Source organism: Chaetodon auriga, chromosome 8 (assembly GCF_051107435.1).
Source record: "Chaetodon auriga isolate fChaAug3 chromosome 8, fChaAug3.hap1, whole genome shotgun sequence".
NCBI lineage: Eukaryota > Metazoa > Chordata > Actinopteri > Chaetodontiformes > Chaetodontidae > Chaetodon > Chaetodon auriga.
Window position 1 is genome coordinate 17522697 of NC_135081.1, and position 14490 is coordinate 17537186.

Below are 14490 nucleotides of genomic sequence, written 5' to 3' on the forward strand. Positions count from 1 at the left end.
GCCATTTAAATAACAGATTTTTTCACGTCATGACTTTGAGATAGGGTGAAAATTAAGCCTTTTGACCCTTTTATGTGTTTTTCAGCTGCTCATACTTTAAAATGTAGGCCTGTTAACCATTAACATCAGCATCAAAAACAGTGATTATGTTGTTGTCACTCACTTTGACTGATAACAGGTTCCTATTCTCTTTACTTTTGAGTCACATGTAACACATATCAGACGAAAACACGTGAAACAATTGATAGATATGACATAACTGTACTTATGATATGATAATCCTTTGTAAGTTTTGAAAGACTGGCCAAAAGAAAAAAGAATCAAAGCGTGGGTGTTGGTTGGTAGAGGTGGTTGGGTCAGGAAACAACTTTTAAATGTAGGCCTTGTGAATCTGCAGAATGTTAAGGACTGTGCTGCTTGTCGTGTCGGAACAAGTTACACCAAACCATCTGCGGTCTTTTCAGCAAAATCAATCTCACAATGCACTCACAGCCCACGTTGGAACAGACTTTATTTAGCAGATATTGGGGATGCAACATACAGTAGCAGCGATACAGAAGAGTCAGTGGCGTTTAGGCTTTATAGGCTGGAGGAGGGGGTCAGGAGTCAAGTCATCCTCACCACTCACATGGTCAGCTCCTGTATGGAAGAGGGAGAGACAGACAGAAGAGACAGAAAGAGAACAGAGATTTGAGTACAAATGTCAGTCAAAATGAAGATGATGATACAATGTAATAAATGAAATTCAGATGAAAACAAAAATATAACAGCTGATTTTCTTTCATTCAAGAATACAAAACACCATGTTACCTACTATTGAAAAGAAGACATAAGACAGATGTCACACTGCAAGAATGAATAAAATCATTCTGCGTAAGAGGCTCTGTTTCAACTTATGCAACTCCTGCTAGTCATCTCAGTTATGTCAGCGTGTGTTGTTGCTGCCACCTAGTGGGCATCAGCCTGCACTGATGACCTACAGAACTGTAGAGGTTGCTCAGTTACTGGGGAGAAATACTTGTCATTTGTCCTCTGCTCTTTCTCCTTCACTTTCTCCACCCTCCCCTCCACACATTCCCCTGCTCCCTGGCTATGACTCATTATTTTGTTCACCATCTGCCCTCCCTCTACCCTCCTGCTCCTCCTCTCTCACTCTCTCCTTTCTTCTCACCATGATAGCATTCACAATGTCATTCTTGTTGTGTTTCAGTGCACGGACGGCCTTGGCTCGTGACACGTTGGCCTGAGCCATCACCAGCTCAATGTCCCTCTGCTCAAGACCTCCCTCATCCACCTGATGTATAGAGAGCAAGAAAAAGGCATATGAAGTTAACAACAGCATAAAAGATTTTACATAGCAACAGCCTACTGTAGTGACAGTAAGTGCGCAGAAACAACAGTTTAGATGGGAAGTACCTCTTCTTCCTCCTCCTCACTCTCCTCCTTGATGGTGAGGCTGGGTGGGACAGGTGGGGCCAAGGGAGAGGAGGTCACAGGCACCTTGAATTTCTCTGCAGCTGCTTTGTGAGCCTGCTGAGACAGGTCCTCAATCTGAGAGGAGAGGAGAGGAGAGGAGAGATTGAGATGCAATACATGTACTGAAGCATAAGAAAGAAAGAAGAAAGAAAGTTACCTTTGCCTCTCCAAATACAATGTAAATGTCTGATGCAGGGCTTTTGAACACATCTGGTCTGCTGATGACAAACAAGATACTCTTGGACTTCCTAATGGTGATTCTGGTCACACCATGGACCGGCTTCAGACCCAGTTTAGACATGGCCTACATACATACAGCAGCAGAGAGAGTGAGAAAGAAAAGACAAAGTAGCACAAATGAAATGATTTCCTGGGAATAATTGCCTTCATAATCAGTTTTGATATCATCTCTGACCACTTCAATCATTTATTTTTATGCAGCCAGTAGTCTGACCTTGCGGGCCTTCTTCTCACTGCGGCTCTGTTTTGATCTGTTTAGCCCCTCATCTGCAGAGGAGATAGACTGAAGAAAAAAAATCTGTTACTTTACTGGGATAATGTGTGATTTATATGCTGAAGTGACTCGTCTTTTTCCCAGTCAGGTTTTCACTGCTATTTTGTTGTTGCAGGGCAGCTTGTTTTGTCTTGTGCACACAGGATACAATGCATTTTATGTTTATAGCAACAGCAGTAACAGCAGCTTGCTTGAAGTAAATGACATTTATCATGACATTAGCCACTATGGCTAAATAAGGAACAGACCAACAATCTTAATCGACTGAAAATATAAATTAGGCAGGGAAATGGGTTATGACAATCTAAAATCTGCTTTTCTCATGTCCTCTGTTGGCATGCCATACAGGTGATAAAAATGATATTGGTAACTCAGTACAAGAGCAGTTGCTTTCTAATAAAGCAGAATCAACAGACTCACCTGGGGCTCTGATGGTCTCAGTGGTTCTGACTCCTCCAGCTCAGGCACTGACCCCTCACTCTCAGATTCATTACAAGAAGCCAATATGGAACCTACACAAGGCAGCACATATTACACATGCATTCAAGTACATGTAAGTGAAGTGGATTATATGCTTGTTGCCATAGAAACTAATCACCATAGCAGATGTAATGAGGGCGTTAGTGACTATATTTCATTCATGCTATGCTGATGAAGAGTGTTCATCAAATCATCCCAGAAGCCCATCTCATCAATACAAGGAATTTAATTAGACCATGGAAAATTAATTCAATTATATCTCCATCATATGTGATTTTTACATTATATACAATGCACTATTGGCAACAATGGGACACTCTTCATCCATAATTCAAACAGTGAACTATATAATGAAGAAAAAGTGCATCTCCTGTGATGTCATCTGTCATGATAGTACAGCCACTTTAAGCTATTCTGTCCGATGTCATCAATTTATATTCAAACTTATATGAATGTAACAAAGACTAACAGTAACTGTGGGTTTACCAATGCAGAAAACAGAAAGTGAGGGAAAGAGGCAGAAGGAGAGAAGGGTGAAGTGTATGACAGAGAGAAAGAAATTTAGGGGATTTCGAATGCTGATTGTTACGTCCCATAGGAGGTCTGAAACAACTCACAATTGTTCTTGAAGGATAGGTCGATCTCTTCAGAAATCTTGTGGCTGTGGTTGATTGGACAGCCGGACTGTCTGTCACTTATCTGGTGGGCAGAGAAAGGCTGTATTTCCCGTTGATTGGATGGACCAGACTCTTTGTGCATGGATCCATTTCTGTTTCCTGCAACACCTCTGGGCTGGGATCTGTGACCACGTCGAGGCAGTCCACCATCATCCTCGCTGTCTGTCTCATCCTCAGCCAAAATGGGACCTTTCAGAGCACACATTAATTGATCATATTTGTATTAGGGAGCTCACATTTGTCTTTGTTTTAATAAAATTTTTGTTTTATGTTTGAAAGCAATCCCAACTTGCAAAGCACCCTCTCACTGTTGCCAGAACTGACTGGAACAAAAAGCTCAGCCTGTATTACACTGTGATATCAATATAAGAAGTCATCATTTCTATACTCACCTCTGCACCTATCTTGTGTGCTCCATGCAAGACCTTGCTTGACTTGTTTGTGAGACTGGATGTTGAGATTAGGCTGTGACCGTTGATAGGACTGAGACTGGGGACAGGAAATAGAGTCTGGAACACATGCTGAATCCAGAGTCCCAGACTCAGGTGAAGATGACTCTTGGGTAGGCTGGGACAGGCTTAATGGCAAGGCAGTGGAGAATGAGGGCAAAGAGACACTTGTGGCAGACGTAGTTGATGTAGGAAGGAGAACAGTGACCTCTTGGAGGTTCTTGTTAGGAGGAAATTGTGAATCAGGGGCTTGCTGTGTTGTGTGGGAAGTAGAGCAAAGCGCAGGGGTGATGTGGCACATGGATAGTGAGGACTGCTCGGCTGTGAGGACAGGTTGAGATTCCTGCACAGGTGTAGGAAGATCATCCTCTGGCTCTTTTGAGGCAGGTAGAGGCGCGGAGGACGAAACAGGAGATGTTGAGGCAGAAAGTGGAGTCAAAGAGAATGGATTAGGACTATGGCCAGTATCTATGTTGTTGTCATTAATGTCCACTGTGATTCCTCTCTGACTATCAGATAATGGTCTGTTATCAAGCACTTCCTGTTTCTGATGTAATTCTTGGTTCACTGCAATCACAACATTGAGGTTGTCTGCAGTATGTGTGGTAGAACTGCAGTATTCATGGCTAGGACTTTTGGCATCAGGACTGGGACTGGTATCCTCTTGTATCTGTGAACCGGACTCAGTTTTGTCTGTCCCAGATGTACTTTGTTGACAGTCTGATGAAGAAGCTTTGTTGTTTGCCTTTCGACCTGTCTTAGTTTTAGAACTGTCTGCAGTCCCCTTTGACCATCCATCTGCTGTGGTATTTAATGGAACAGAAGGTTTCTTTGGATCATCAGCAGATTCAGGGCTGGAGTCAGCATAACTGCCTGTCTGGGATGCCCTATGTTTGTTCTGCTTCCCTCTCCTCCCTTTCTTTGCAACAACTGGTTTTTCTGTGCAAAGTTCCCCTTTTGGGATGTGACACACCAAGTGCTCTGGGTCATTTTGTGCAGGAGAGGTTTTTCTTTCATTTTTGTTCTTATCTACCTCTTCACCTCTCACTTTTGCTTTCACTTCTGCTTTTTCTTCCTCCTCTTCTCCCCCTGAGTTACAAACAACACACTGCTGTCCTCTAAAAGCATCTGTAGTCTTTGGTTCGTCAATAAGTCTGTCTGTTGGAATGACATCATCTTTTCTCTGGCCTTCAGTCTGAGCCTCCACAATCTTTGGTTCTGATTGAGAAGCAATATTTTCCATTTTGTCTTGACATGCTCTATTTGGTCTGGATTCATTAGATTTACATTTAGGGGTAAAAGAACCAAAGGATCCATGTAGCAAAGAAAATGCTGTATTACTCTCTGTGGCAATTACCTGACACTCTGGACTAGTATGAGATCTTGACTTTGTCTTATCTGGTGAACTGAAATGCTGGTCTGTTACAGCTTTGTCCGCATGAGTTTCAGCTAATGGCACTGAGATAGTACAGATACCTTCTTTTGAGGATGGTGTCTGCGCTGTGTCTGATGTCTTGTTTCTGGAGGTGTCTATTGGTTCTTGGTCTTCATCGGGAATTGTGTCAGAAACCTGAGGTGGCATCTCCTCAAGTGGAATATTAGATACAGACTCTCTAACACTGATACTCACACTCTGGGGTCTTACTTCCTCTGATAGAGCATTCAAACTTCCACACATGGCTACTTCCAAGGTCTCAAAGGCAGAGTCATTGTTATTGTTAGAATTCCTCCAAGTGTCTTGTATTTGCATGTCTGTGTTATCTCCATCATTGTCTGGATTTAGATTACTGACGTCATCCTCTGGGAATCTAGAGCTTCCATCCTCTCCTCCCCCTGCTTCTGAGATCTCCTCAATGGACCTCCAGTGGCCCAAGTTGGACTCAGAAGCTCCCTCCACTACCACTAGTTCTTCATCTGCCATCCGGTCCCTCTTCCCACACACACTGTTGTTATCTTCCTCATCCAGAACAGAACCCAGAACATTGTCATAATGTTTGCATACTTCATTGCTCACGTTGGGAGCCACAGCCGTTTGTGTGCTTTGGCCCTCCACATCACACATGAGCAGACTCTCTGCCTCTAACTCATACTTCTTCCCCAGAGACAGGGAGAGAGACTCCCCTGCTCCCCAGACACCAAACTCAGCCCGTGATCCTAATCCTAGATGGATCCCCAGCCCCATCCTGTCATCACACCATGCTCCAGCTCTAAGGCCCGTTTCCCTGCTTGTGTCTGTTTCTGAGTTTTCCCTTTTGGGTGAGATGGCAAGGGGGGAGTGTGGGGATCCAACAGTTCTCAGCACCCCCTCGTCAGTACTCAGGGTGTTTTCCCTCAGGTTCTCCTGGGCAGAGTCACCAGGGCAGTGTTCAGGGGTCAGGGCTAGATTGTCAGCAAGTTCGGAGATGATCTCTTGAGAGGCAGAAACAGGGATATTACTGAGGTTGGGACTAGGGTCTTTAGGGCAGGAGAGGAGAGGAACACCTTTATTCAAGTCATTGGTGGCAGTGACCATATTCAGAGAGGGACCAGAATCAGTGCTTCTACTTTCCACACTCGTAGACTCTACTGAGGCATTCCCATTTTTCTGGTCAAGCTCAATGTCAGACTCCTCATGAATACTGGTCCTACACGCGGCCTCTGCCACTCCAGGCATGTCAGATTTATTGGAGAATGACTTTGATAATAAAAGTCTACTTGCTCCGATAGTCCTGTGGCTTTCTGGACGATAATGACGAGGCTTAATGAGCAATTTGAAAGAGTCTCTTTCTGGTTCTTCTGTGGGTTTCTCACCTGAATAATCATTGCTCTGATTCAAATCCATATCTGTCATCTGGGGATTGTCCTCAGCCAATTCTTCCAGAAGAACTGTACTGTTAAGGTCTGTTGTCTCCTGTGTGGAAGAAGCTGTGGGGTCAGGCGGAGCATGAATGACAACAGGACTGGTGGAAGGGCTGTCTTTAGGTTGTTCCAGGGGGTTGGAAGAACCAGAGATATCCATCATCTCACTCTCACTCCCACTCTCATCCAGGTTGCTGGAGGATTCTGGCTGACAAGAAAGTGCTTCTGAATGACCAGACAGTTTCTGGAGATCCACTGGTTTGTCTGTGCTCACGTGCATGTGCAAAGGTTTTGTCTGACCTATTTCACTGGGGGATTCCAGTTCAGGATCTAATTGTGTTTCAGGGGGTATTGGTTCGTCGACAGCTTTGGGTTCTATATTGTCGCCTTTGGGGTGGGTAGCAATGGCTTCAGAAAGACAGGTGGCTTTGGGGTGATCTACTAGTTTGTTTGTGCTCAGTTGTGTGTGCAAAGGTTCAGTTTCACCTGTTCCAATGGTAGACCCCTGTTCAGGTTCTGGTTGATTTTCAAGTGAATCAAGTGCATCCACTGGTGTGGGTTCTAGTGATTGTGCATGCCTTTCAGTGCTGTATAAACATTCGTCTTCCTCCCCATTATAGGAGGCAGAATCTAACGAGTCATCTGTATCATCTTGAAAACAGAAAGATTCGTCCAACCCCTCGTTGATAGATGTCTCTGAAAGTGAATGAAGGAAGGATGCTGAGCTGTCCTCATCTGTTGGATCCTCCACTGCTTTGCTATCACACTCCTCCTCATCCTCTTCCTGCTCTTCTTCTTCCTCCCCTTCCTCATCTTCTACCACTTTCACCTCCACCTTAGCTTCCTCACCTGTTTCATCATGGTGCTCACTGTCATCATCTTCATGATTTTCATTATCGTCATCACCATCAGCAGCACCATTGGTGTTGCAATCGCCATCGTCATCATAATCATAATCATCATCGTCATCATCATCATCATCTTCATCATCATCATCATCTTCCACATCAGCCTCCTCCTCTCCTGCTGCATATGCATTAACATCCTTTCCTTCATTTACGTCATTAACTTCTCCTATTTCATTCTCTTCCTCAGTTGGAAAAAGGGTAATTTCCATTGAATCAGCCTTAAAGATAAGGCTGGTGTGGAGGGGAAAGGAGATGAGGGAGGCAGGAATCATTCTTTCCTCCTCAGGTATGTCATCAGCACAGGCTGCTTGGGAAAGCATGAAAGAACTGGGGCCAAGCCTACCAAAGGCTCCAGGACAGAAGGCATCCAGGGGGATGACAGGTGAGTCAGCACTAAGACTTGACGAGGCCATGGTCATGTTCTCTGTATCAGGAGTCAAGGCAGTGGAGGGTAGTTCTGAATGGTCGTCGATCTGTCCATAATGTTCCTGTGATATGCATGCCTCCAGTTGCAGTTTCAGGCCTGTCTGCATGGGTCTAGGGTACTCTGCCCTCCCTACACTGGCCTCTTCCATTGGGCAGAGCGAGCTTTCAGACTCTCCCCCATCCTCCTGGGAGTCACTGCTACGACTGCTACTGCTCCTTAGAGGGGATGTGTTCTCAGTCACCCAGCAAGGACGACAACTTTCTCTGGAAATCTTAATCTCTTCCGCTTTTACAGCCTCATCCTCCTCAAGGATCACTGCCCCTGTTATACCTATTTGTGAATTCATGACAAAATCCTCAGGACAGTACAGGCAGAAGTCCCCTGACCTTTCCTCCTCCCGTTCTGGACCTGCTCGTCCCTTTTCCTCCCCAACTTCATCTCCAATCTCTGATAAGGAGCCCACAAAACAAGCAGGGGCCTCCTGTGCTTCTTCTGTGAGGAGCAAGTTAGGAGAGGTGGAAGGAGAAGTGGAAGATGTATAAGAGGAGGTCCAACTGCCTCCCTCCGCTGTGATATAAGAGCCAGAGGGAGAGGTGAGAGGGGAACAGAGGTCCTCGCTGTCTGAGGGAGAGCCAGGGGAGAGTGGGCAGGCTGGAGAGCCAGGATATGAATGATGTTTAAGGTGCGAAGAGCAGGAAGCCATCTTGATTGGGGTGGAAGGGGCAGTATAGTATAAGTCAGGGTCAAGAGATGAGGGCACACCCACTCGTAGTGGGTCTACAGCATAGGTAGGCTCAGAGAAGGACAAAGCAACTGGACAGGCCAGCTCAGAAAAAGAGAGGGAAGGCACTTCATCTTGAGAAAGGGTTTCACCATCTTCCTGGGTGTCTATTAAATTGTCTTCTGTTGTGATTGGCTCTGGGGAGGAAGGGGAAGGGCATAGGGGGTTGTGAAAAGGGGAAGGGAGTATGGTTGGGGGTTGTACAGGGTCTTTTTGCAGATCTTGCTCTTCTGGGGGGCTTTGGTCTTGGCTTTCCTCTCTGTTGGTTTCCAGTCGGGTCTCTTTTGCTTGTGACTGAGGATCTGAAAAGCTGGGAACAGCTGGCAAAGGAATAGCCTGACTGCTGGGTTCAACCAGGGGTTTCCCTTTCTGGATCTCTGTTGTTTTGAGCAGTGTCTCCTGACCCATCACCACCCTTGTGTCAATTGTCTGTGGCTCTTGATAGTCACTCTCCACCTCAGAACCAGTCAGGACCTGGATAAAACAGATACATACATGTAAAAGTTAATCGCAGTATACTAGTAAAATGCACTGGCTGTAAAATGTCAAACATGCTCAGCAGCACATTACGCACCTTGATTCTTTCCATCTTAACAGGGACATGGCGGCCACATGGTCCATGACCACCTAACTTTCCAGACAATCTGGGTGTGTTGTTGCGATGGTCTGAGCCTTCAGGTTGAGGTCTTGGAGTACCAGAGGAGCTAGGTGTTGCATGAAATATGCGTGGTCCAAATGGAGAGGTGCATGCTGGGAGTAGCTTCTGAGGTGTACTTGGAGAAGGGCTAGAACCACTGTCGCTCGGGGAGGAGCCATTGTCACTAGGTGAGGAGTCAGTGGACGGGTGTCTGGTCATGTCTGAAAAACAGAAAAAGTAATACATAAAACAGCAGTTAAAATAAGGGGAAGGAGCAAAAAACTCCATGCTTTGCAGCGAGGAATTAAAAAACAAGTAAGATCAATTGAGCTGACTGAATTATCTCAGTTGCACAGCATTAGACATGATGTGGAAGGTTATACATCCTGTAGTGTGCAATAATAGACTTTTCATCTTTTCAGTTGAACTTTGCTTTTCTCCTCCCACACACTAACTCAGAGAGAACTACAAACAATCACCCAAAAGTCACCCAAATTCCAGCTGGTACATTTAATACCTCTCATCTCTGCATGTTACTCTGACACTGCAAATGGCTTTATAGAGCAAAGCAATCAGCAAGACTGAAAACAGAGTATTTTGGAAAAGTATTTGAAACAGGGAAATAATCCTGCCTGGAGCAGACGTGAAAACCAGCGCTTCTGTAGCTACACTTACAGTGTCTCACTTTACCTCTCTGAGTTTCTCTGTCTCTCTTTTTCTTTCTGTATCAACATGCACAATTGCACAATTAGCCAGAGGCAAACGGAATTGTTATTGAATTACGGTTTTCTCTGTCATCTCGTCTTTCTAGACCATGCTATCATCTTCATAATTGTCATCCAGAACGGGGAAATCACTGAGATGAAATGACAGGATGAATGAAAGAAATGGGGTCGGGGTGAGTAGAGGGAGTCTTGTGTATGAGCAAGAAACAGAAAGCAAATGGAGGCATAAGATGGACTAAAAGACTATATTCTTCATTTGTTTCAGTTCCAGTGCATATCTTAAATGGTTTTCTTATGTCAGATTGATTACTGATGCAGTACAAGACTATACATTCACTGAAATATCCCTAAAGGAAGTGATGTAAGGCTCCTTCTCTGCGTAGGGAAGGAACAGAACATCCATTTTTTCTCTTAACTGGGCTATTGCCACGGTGACCTCAATCCACATGCTGATTGGCCATTATAACACACAAGTGGCTCAGATTGGTGCCAGCCACAAACACACCCTGACACACACACTCACACACTCTTGTTCTGCCAGAAACCCATCTATCACTTACTAATTCAATCTCTGCTCTGTATCCCCTCCTTTGTCTCACTCCCTCAAAATTTCTCCCAAAACCTCTCGCTATCTGATCCTCTCCTCTGTCCTGTTTTATACATGAACATATAAATAGCTTCTTCTCCTTGCTTCTCTTTTAGTTGAGACTCTCTCACCTCCATGCACTCTTTTGCCCATATAGTATATCTCCTTTGCCTCTCCTCCCTTGCTGTTCTCCTGCCCTGCCTGTGGTGGTGGCAGATGCAATCATCAGCACTTAGCAGCCCTGCGTGATCACTGCCCCAATAATAAGCTCTAGGTGTGTTTGTGTGTGTGCTGAGTCATGCTTTACAGACTAAAACCTGTCACTAAGAGAAATGCACACTAGAGCTCTGCATTTGCTGTCTAATATGATGAATAGCTGTAGCACATGTGATTGTCTCATCCTGCATGGCCTGATAAAAAGGCACCTAGCTTCAATGGTACAGATGCACAGGCGAGCAAAAACCCAATAATTAAGCTATATCTGATTCATAGAAAATCAAGCAAAACAACAACTACATTGAACACATTCAGAAATACTGTATCTCCCCCCTTATACACTAGGCTTAGAATCACATGTAAGAGCTGCATGCTGTTGGATATACTGCTATGCTAGGCTGCTAAATAAGCCAGTGACATGTCTGCTGGTGTATAACTGTCTCTGTCTATTTGCCACAGATTGTGAGCATGTCTGCCTCTCTTCCCCTCCGTGGCCCAGCCTGGGAGTCTCCTCTGGGGGAACGCAGTGAAATTGAGCACCCGGCTTGCCGTACGAAGAGCAGGCCTCAGCAAGCTGAGCAGACTGGAGCTGCGTCACAGAGGCTGCAGTGCTGGCCTGTCAGCCCCAAGGGGAGCCTCTATTTCAGCTGTAGCTGAGATTGAGCCGCAAAGAAGAGACACCCCAATAGTCTCATATGCTTCCTTGTCTTTCTCTATCTGCTCCCCCGTCTTTAGTCATAATCGATCTTCTAACCTCTCCTTTTTCATCAGTACGTGCCAGAATACAAGTTGTAACCAGAGCATCCGACGATCCCCTCTCCTCCCTCCTCTGTCAAGATTCAGGCCAAGACATCTTAAAATAATTTCAAGCCTATAAGAACAGATCAGGGCAACAATCACATGAAAGCAGGAAGATTTCCAAAATAGCAAACCGCTGTAATCTACCTCCAGCAGAAAGGAGGCAGGAAGTTTTCTTAATAGCCATTAAGGTTATCCATCAGAACTGTTTATAAGAAAGATACACTGCAAGCTGGAAGCTATACTGTGTGCAATAACTGTGACACAGCAGTCACAGGACTTTGTTCAAGTGACGACAGTCTCACTGACCATTATTGCCAAACTGTAATCAAGGGGACATTAATACCATCTTGATCCTCCAATCTCTCATTTGCACCGACCCAACCTTACTTTTCATTATTACTTAATTCATGATTTCACAATTTCAAATATACGGCAGCAACACTGGCAATATTGACAAGATTTTAAAACAGTTGGCAACAATAACAGAAGCTCTTGTGCTTGTGTTTGTGTGTTCCTACAGTACTCCTACAGAGTGCTGCCATGCGGCTGTGTCATGTTCCTGCGAAGGCTGGGGAAAGGGAGGAGCCATTCTACGCTGCCCTCACAGCTCACAAAATTACTGGGGGGGATGTGGATGCAGATGGGGTGGCACCAGGGCTGAAGACAGGGCAGTGGGAGGAGGGATAGGGGTGAGGAGGCCAGAGTTAGGGTGGGGGGAAAATGGGGTTGGGTTCTGATGAGGACAGGCACTGGGTGCTGGAGGGAGGGCAATTACAGCAAGGTTTGGGAAGTCAGATAGTGAATTTGAACGAGAGATTGTTTGTTAATCAGGATTTAGTGATGTGCATATGATGTGGGCTGGGAGTTCTCGGGTGGAGGTTTCAGAGAGGCTGCTAACAGCTGGGAGCTGGAAGGGGGACAACATGCAGTTTAGTGAGGAGGCTAACATGCAGCCGAATCACAGCTTTCTCAGGCTGCACGTCAACAGATACAAATGACTCAGCTCTAAACTGACTGTTCTCCACATGCCAGTTTCAAGCAGATCATGTTTAGCTAACAGTCTCTTACACTTTCACTTGCCCAGTAGTCTCTACAGTCTATGTCTGCCATGCTTTCTATCCAGCTAACTCTCTTCCTCCTGCCCCAATCTATTTGACACTATCTGCTTGTTCTGCACTATCCTCATCATCTCTTTTTTTTTTTGAATATGTCCTGGTCTCTGTCTTCGATCGTATCTGTTTGCTTCATCACCTCATTCTGCCCTCTCCATTCCCAACCCCAGAGGTCCTACCTGGTCCAGGGAGCCCTGTCTCCTCAGCTCCCTGTTCAGGATGCTTGTCGGTGGGGACAGATCTGTGAGCGCTCTCCCCCGGCATGCTTCTCGCTGGCTCTCTTTGGCTCTGACGCAACAATAAACCATACAGCCGGAACAGACAAGGTGAACAGGGAGAGGCAGTGAGAGAGTGAGAGGGAGAGAGAGGAAGAAGAAGGGGAGGGGGGACCTGAATGCTCAGCGACCCAGCACTCAGATCTTCCCTGCAGCACGTGTCCGTCTATGTGTGTGTGTGTGTGTGTGTGTTTGTATATGAGACAGAGAGAGAAACAGTGAAAAAGACAGAGAAAGAGTGAGAGATGGAGTAGATGGAGGTCTGTCTCTCTCTGTGGTGCAGCACAGTGATGCTGTTGTTGTGGGCGTGCGTTTTAGAGCCTCATGATCCAGTTCATCTGAATATGTGTGTGCGTGTGTGTGTGTGTGTGTGTGTGTCAGGGTGTGTGTAGAATCTGAGAGCGAGCTGCAGTATTCTCTCCTGATGCCCAATTCTTGTTTCCCTCCCTCTTCCTCCCTCCCTTCCTGCCTCCCCGTATCGTTCTCCCCCTTCTCTCCCCCCCTTCCCCTTAGCCAAGCTATGACTGGATCTTGGGAGATGATGTCAGCAGATTTCCACCACTCTCTCAGTGCTGCCCTCAACCTTGAAGGAAAGGACCAGTACTGCAAAAACAAGAGGATGATGGAGAAATCAAGCAAAGGGGGGGGGATCAGGGAGAACAAAACAACCAGGGAGAAATGGAAACTGAAAACACAAACAATCAAAAGGGCAGAAACAGAACCTAGAACCGAGCTGCTGATCATACCCCCTGTCTCCTGCTCCGATTGCATCCCCTGGGAATCAACAGAAAGACCCCGAGGCCATCTGCCTCCACCCTCCATCTCACCCACCTCGTCAACACTCTTGATTGTTCTCTTCTTTGTTTCTCTGCTTTAAAGATAACAAGTGAGGGAAAGATAAACAGAAATAGAAAGACGGAGAGGGGGCGGCAGCACTGAGCCAAATGATCAGCAAGGGTAGTCTCCATGGCAACCCAAAACTTCCCATGATAGAGTGCCAGCTCAGCAGAAGTGAGTGCCGCTTCACTGGATAATGTATAACAGCCTCCATGCAATTCAGGTGACCTCGACAAACTCTAATTATCTTCCTGGTTGTAGGTGCCCTGTGCACAGCAGCATTTCTCAAGTATCAGTAAGCTCAGGTAGCAATGGAGTTTCACTGTAGCTTCACTGTATTAAGGTAATTTATCACTGCACAGTGAAGTATTTCCACATCTTTTGTTCCTTAGCTTTGCCTGAACACATTGGCTGCACCTGCACACCGCCAACCCATCACACAGGAGACACAATGACCAAGGAGTTCAATACTGGAAGTGCTGGCTGGGCTCTTTGTCAACAGGCCATCAATCGATCCATTAATCCCTGTATATCAGGAAGAATGATGGAGGCTTCGGATCACGTGATGGTTGATCAGAGTAACAATTTTTGCGTGCGTCATTTCCTGGTAGCTTATTTATCACTCTGGCTTTGTGTTATCTTTTTGCTCCCTGTCACTTGAACTCATTTCCTCTCTTCTGTTCAGCGTTGCATTTTCTTCCCTCTGCTTCTCAACAGCCTCTGATGTCAGAGTGCTGCCTCTGCCCGTGGT

At 45.7% G+C, this 14490-nt stretch overlaps 1 protein-coding gene across 1 annotated transcript; it reads right to left on the reverse strand.

The window, feature by feature from the left end:
• Nucleotides 1-493: 493 nt before the first annotated feature.
• Nucleotides 494-13348, reverse strand: nacad (NAC alpha domain containing). The gene is made up of 10 exons (XM_076738174.1): nt 12807-13348; nt 9125-9408; nt 3540-9024; nt 3088-3336; nt 2411-2502; nt 1931-1999; nt 1634-1780; nt 1417-1551; nt 1172-1294; nt 494-639 (listed from the first exon to the last, which is right to left on the reverse strand). Exons 1-10 carry the CDS (start codon nt 12889-12891, stop codon nt 625-627), a joined length of 6684 nt encoding a protein of 2227 aa, XP_076594289.1. The 5' UTR covers nt 12892-13348; the 3' UTR covers nt 494-624.
• Nucleotides 13349-14490: the final 1142 nt, after the last annotated feature.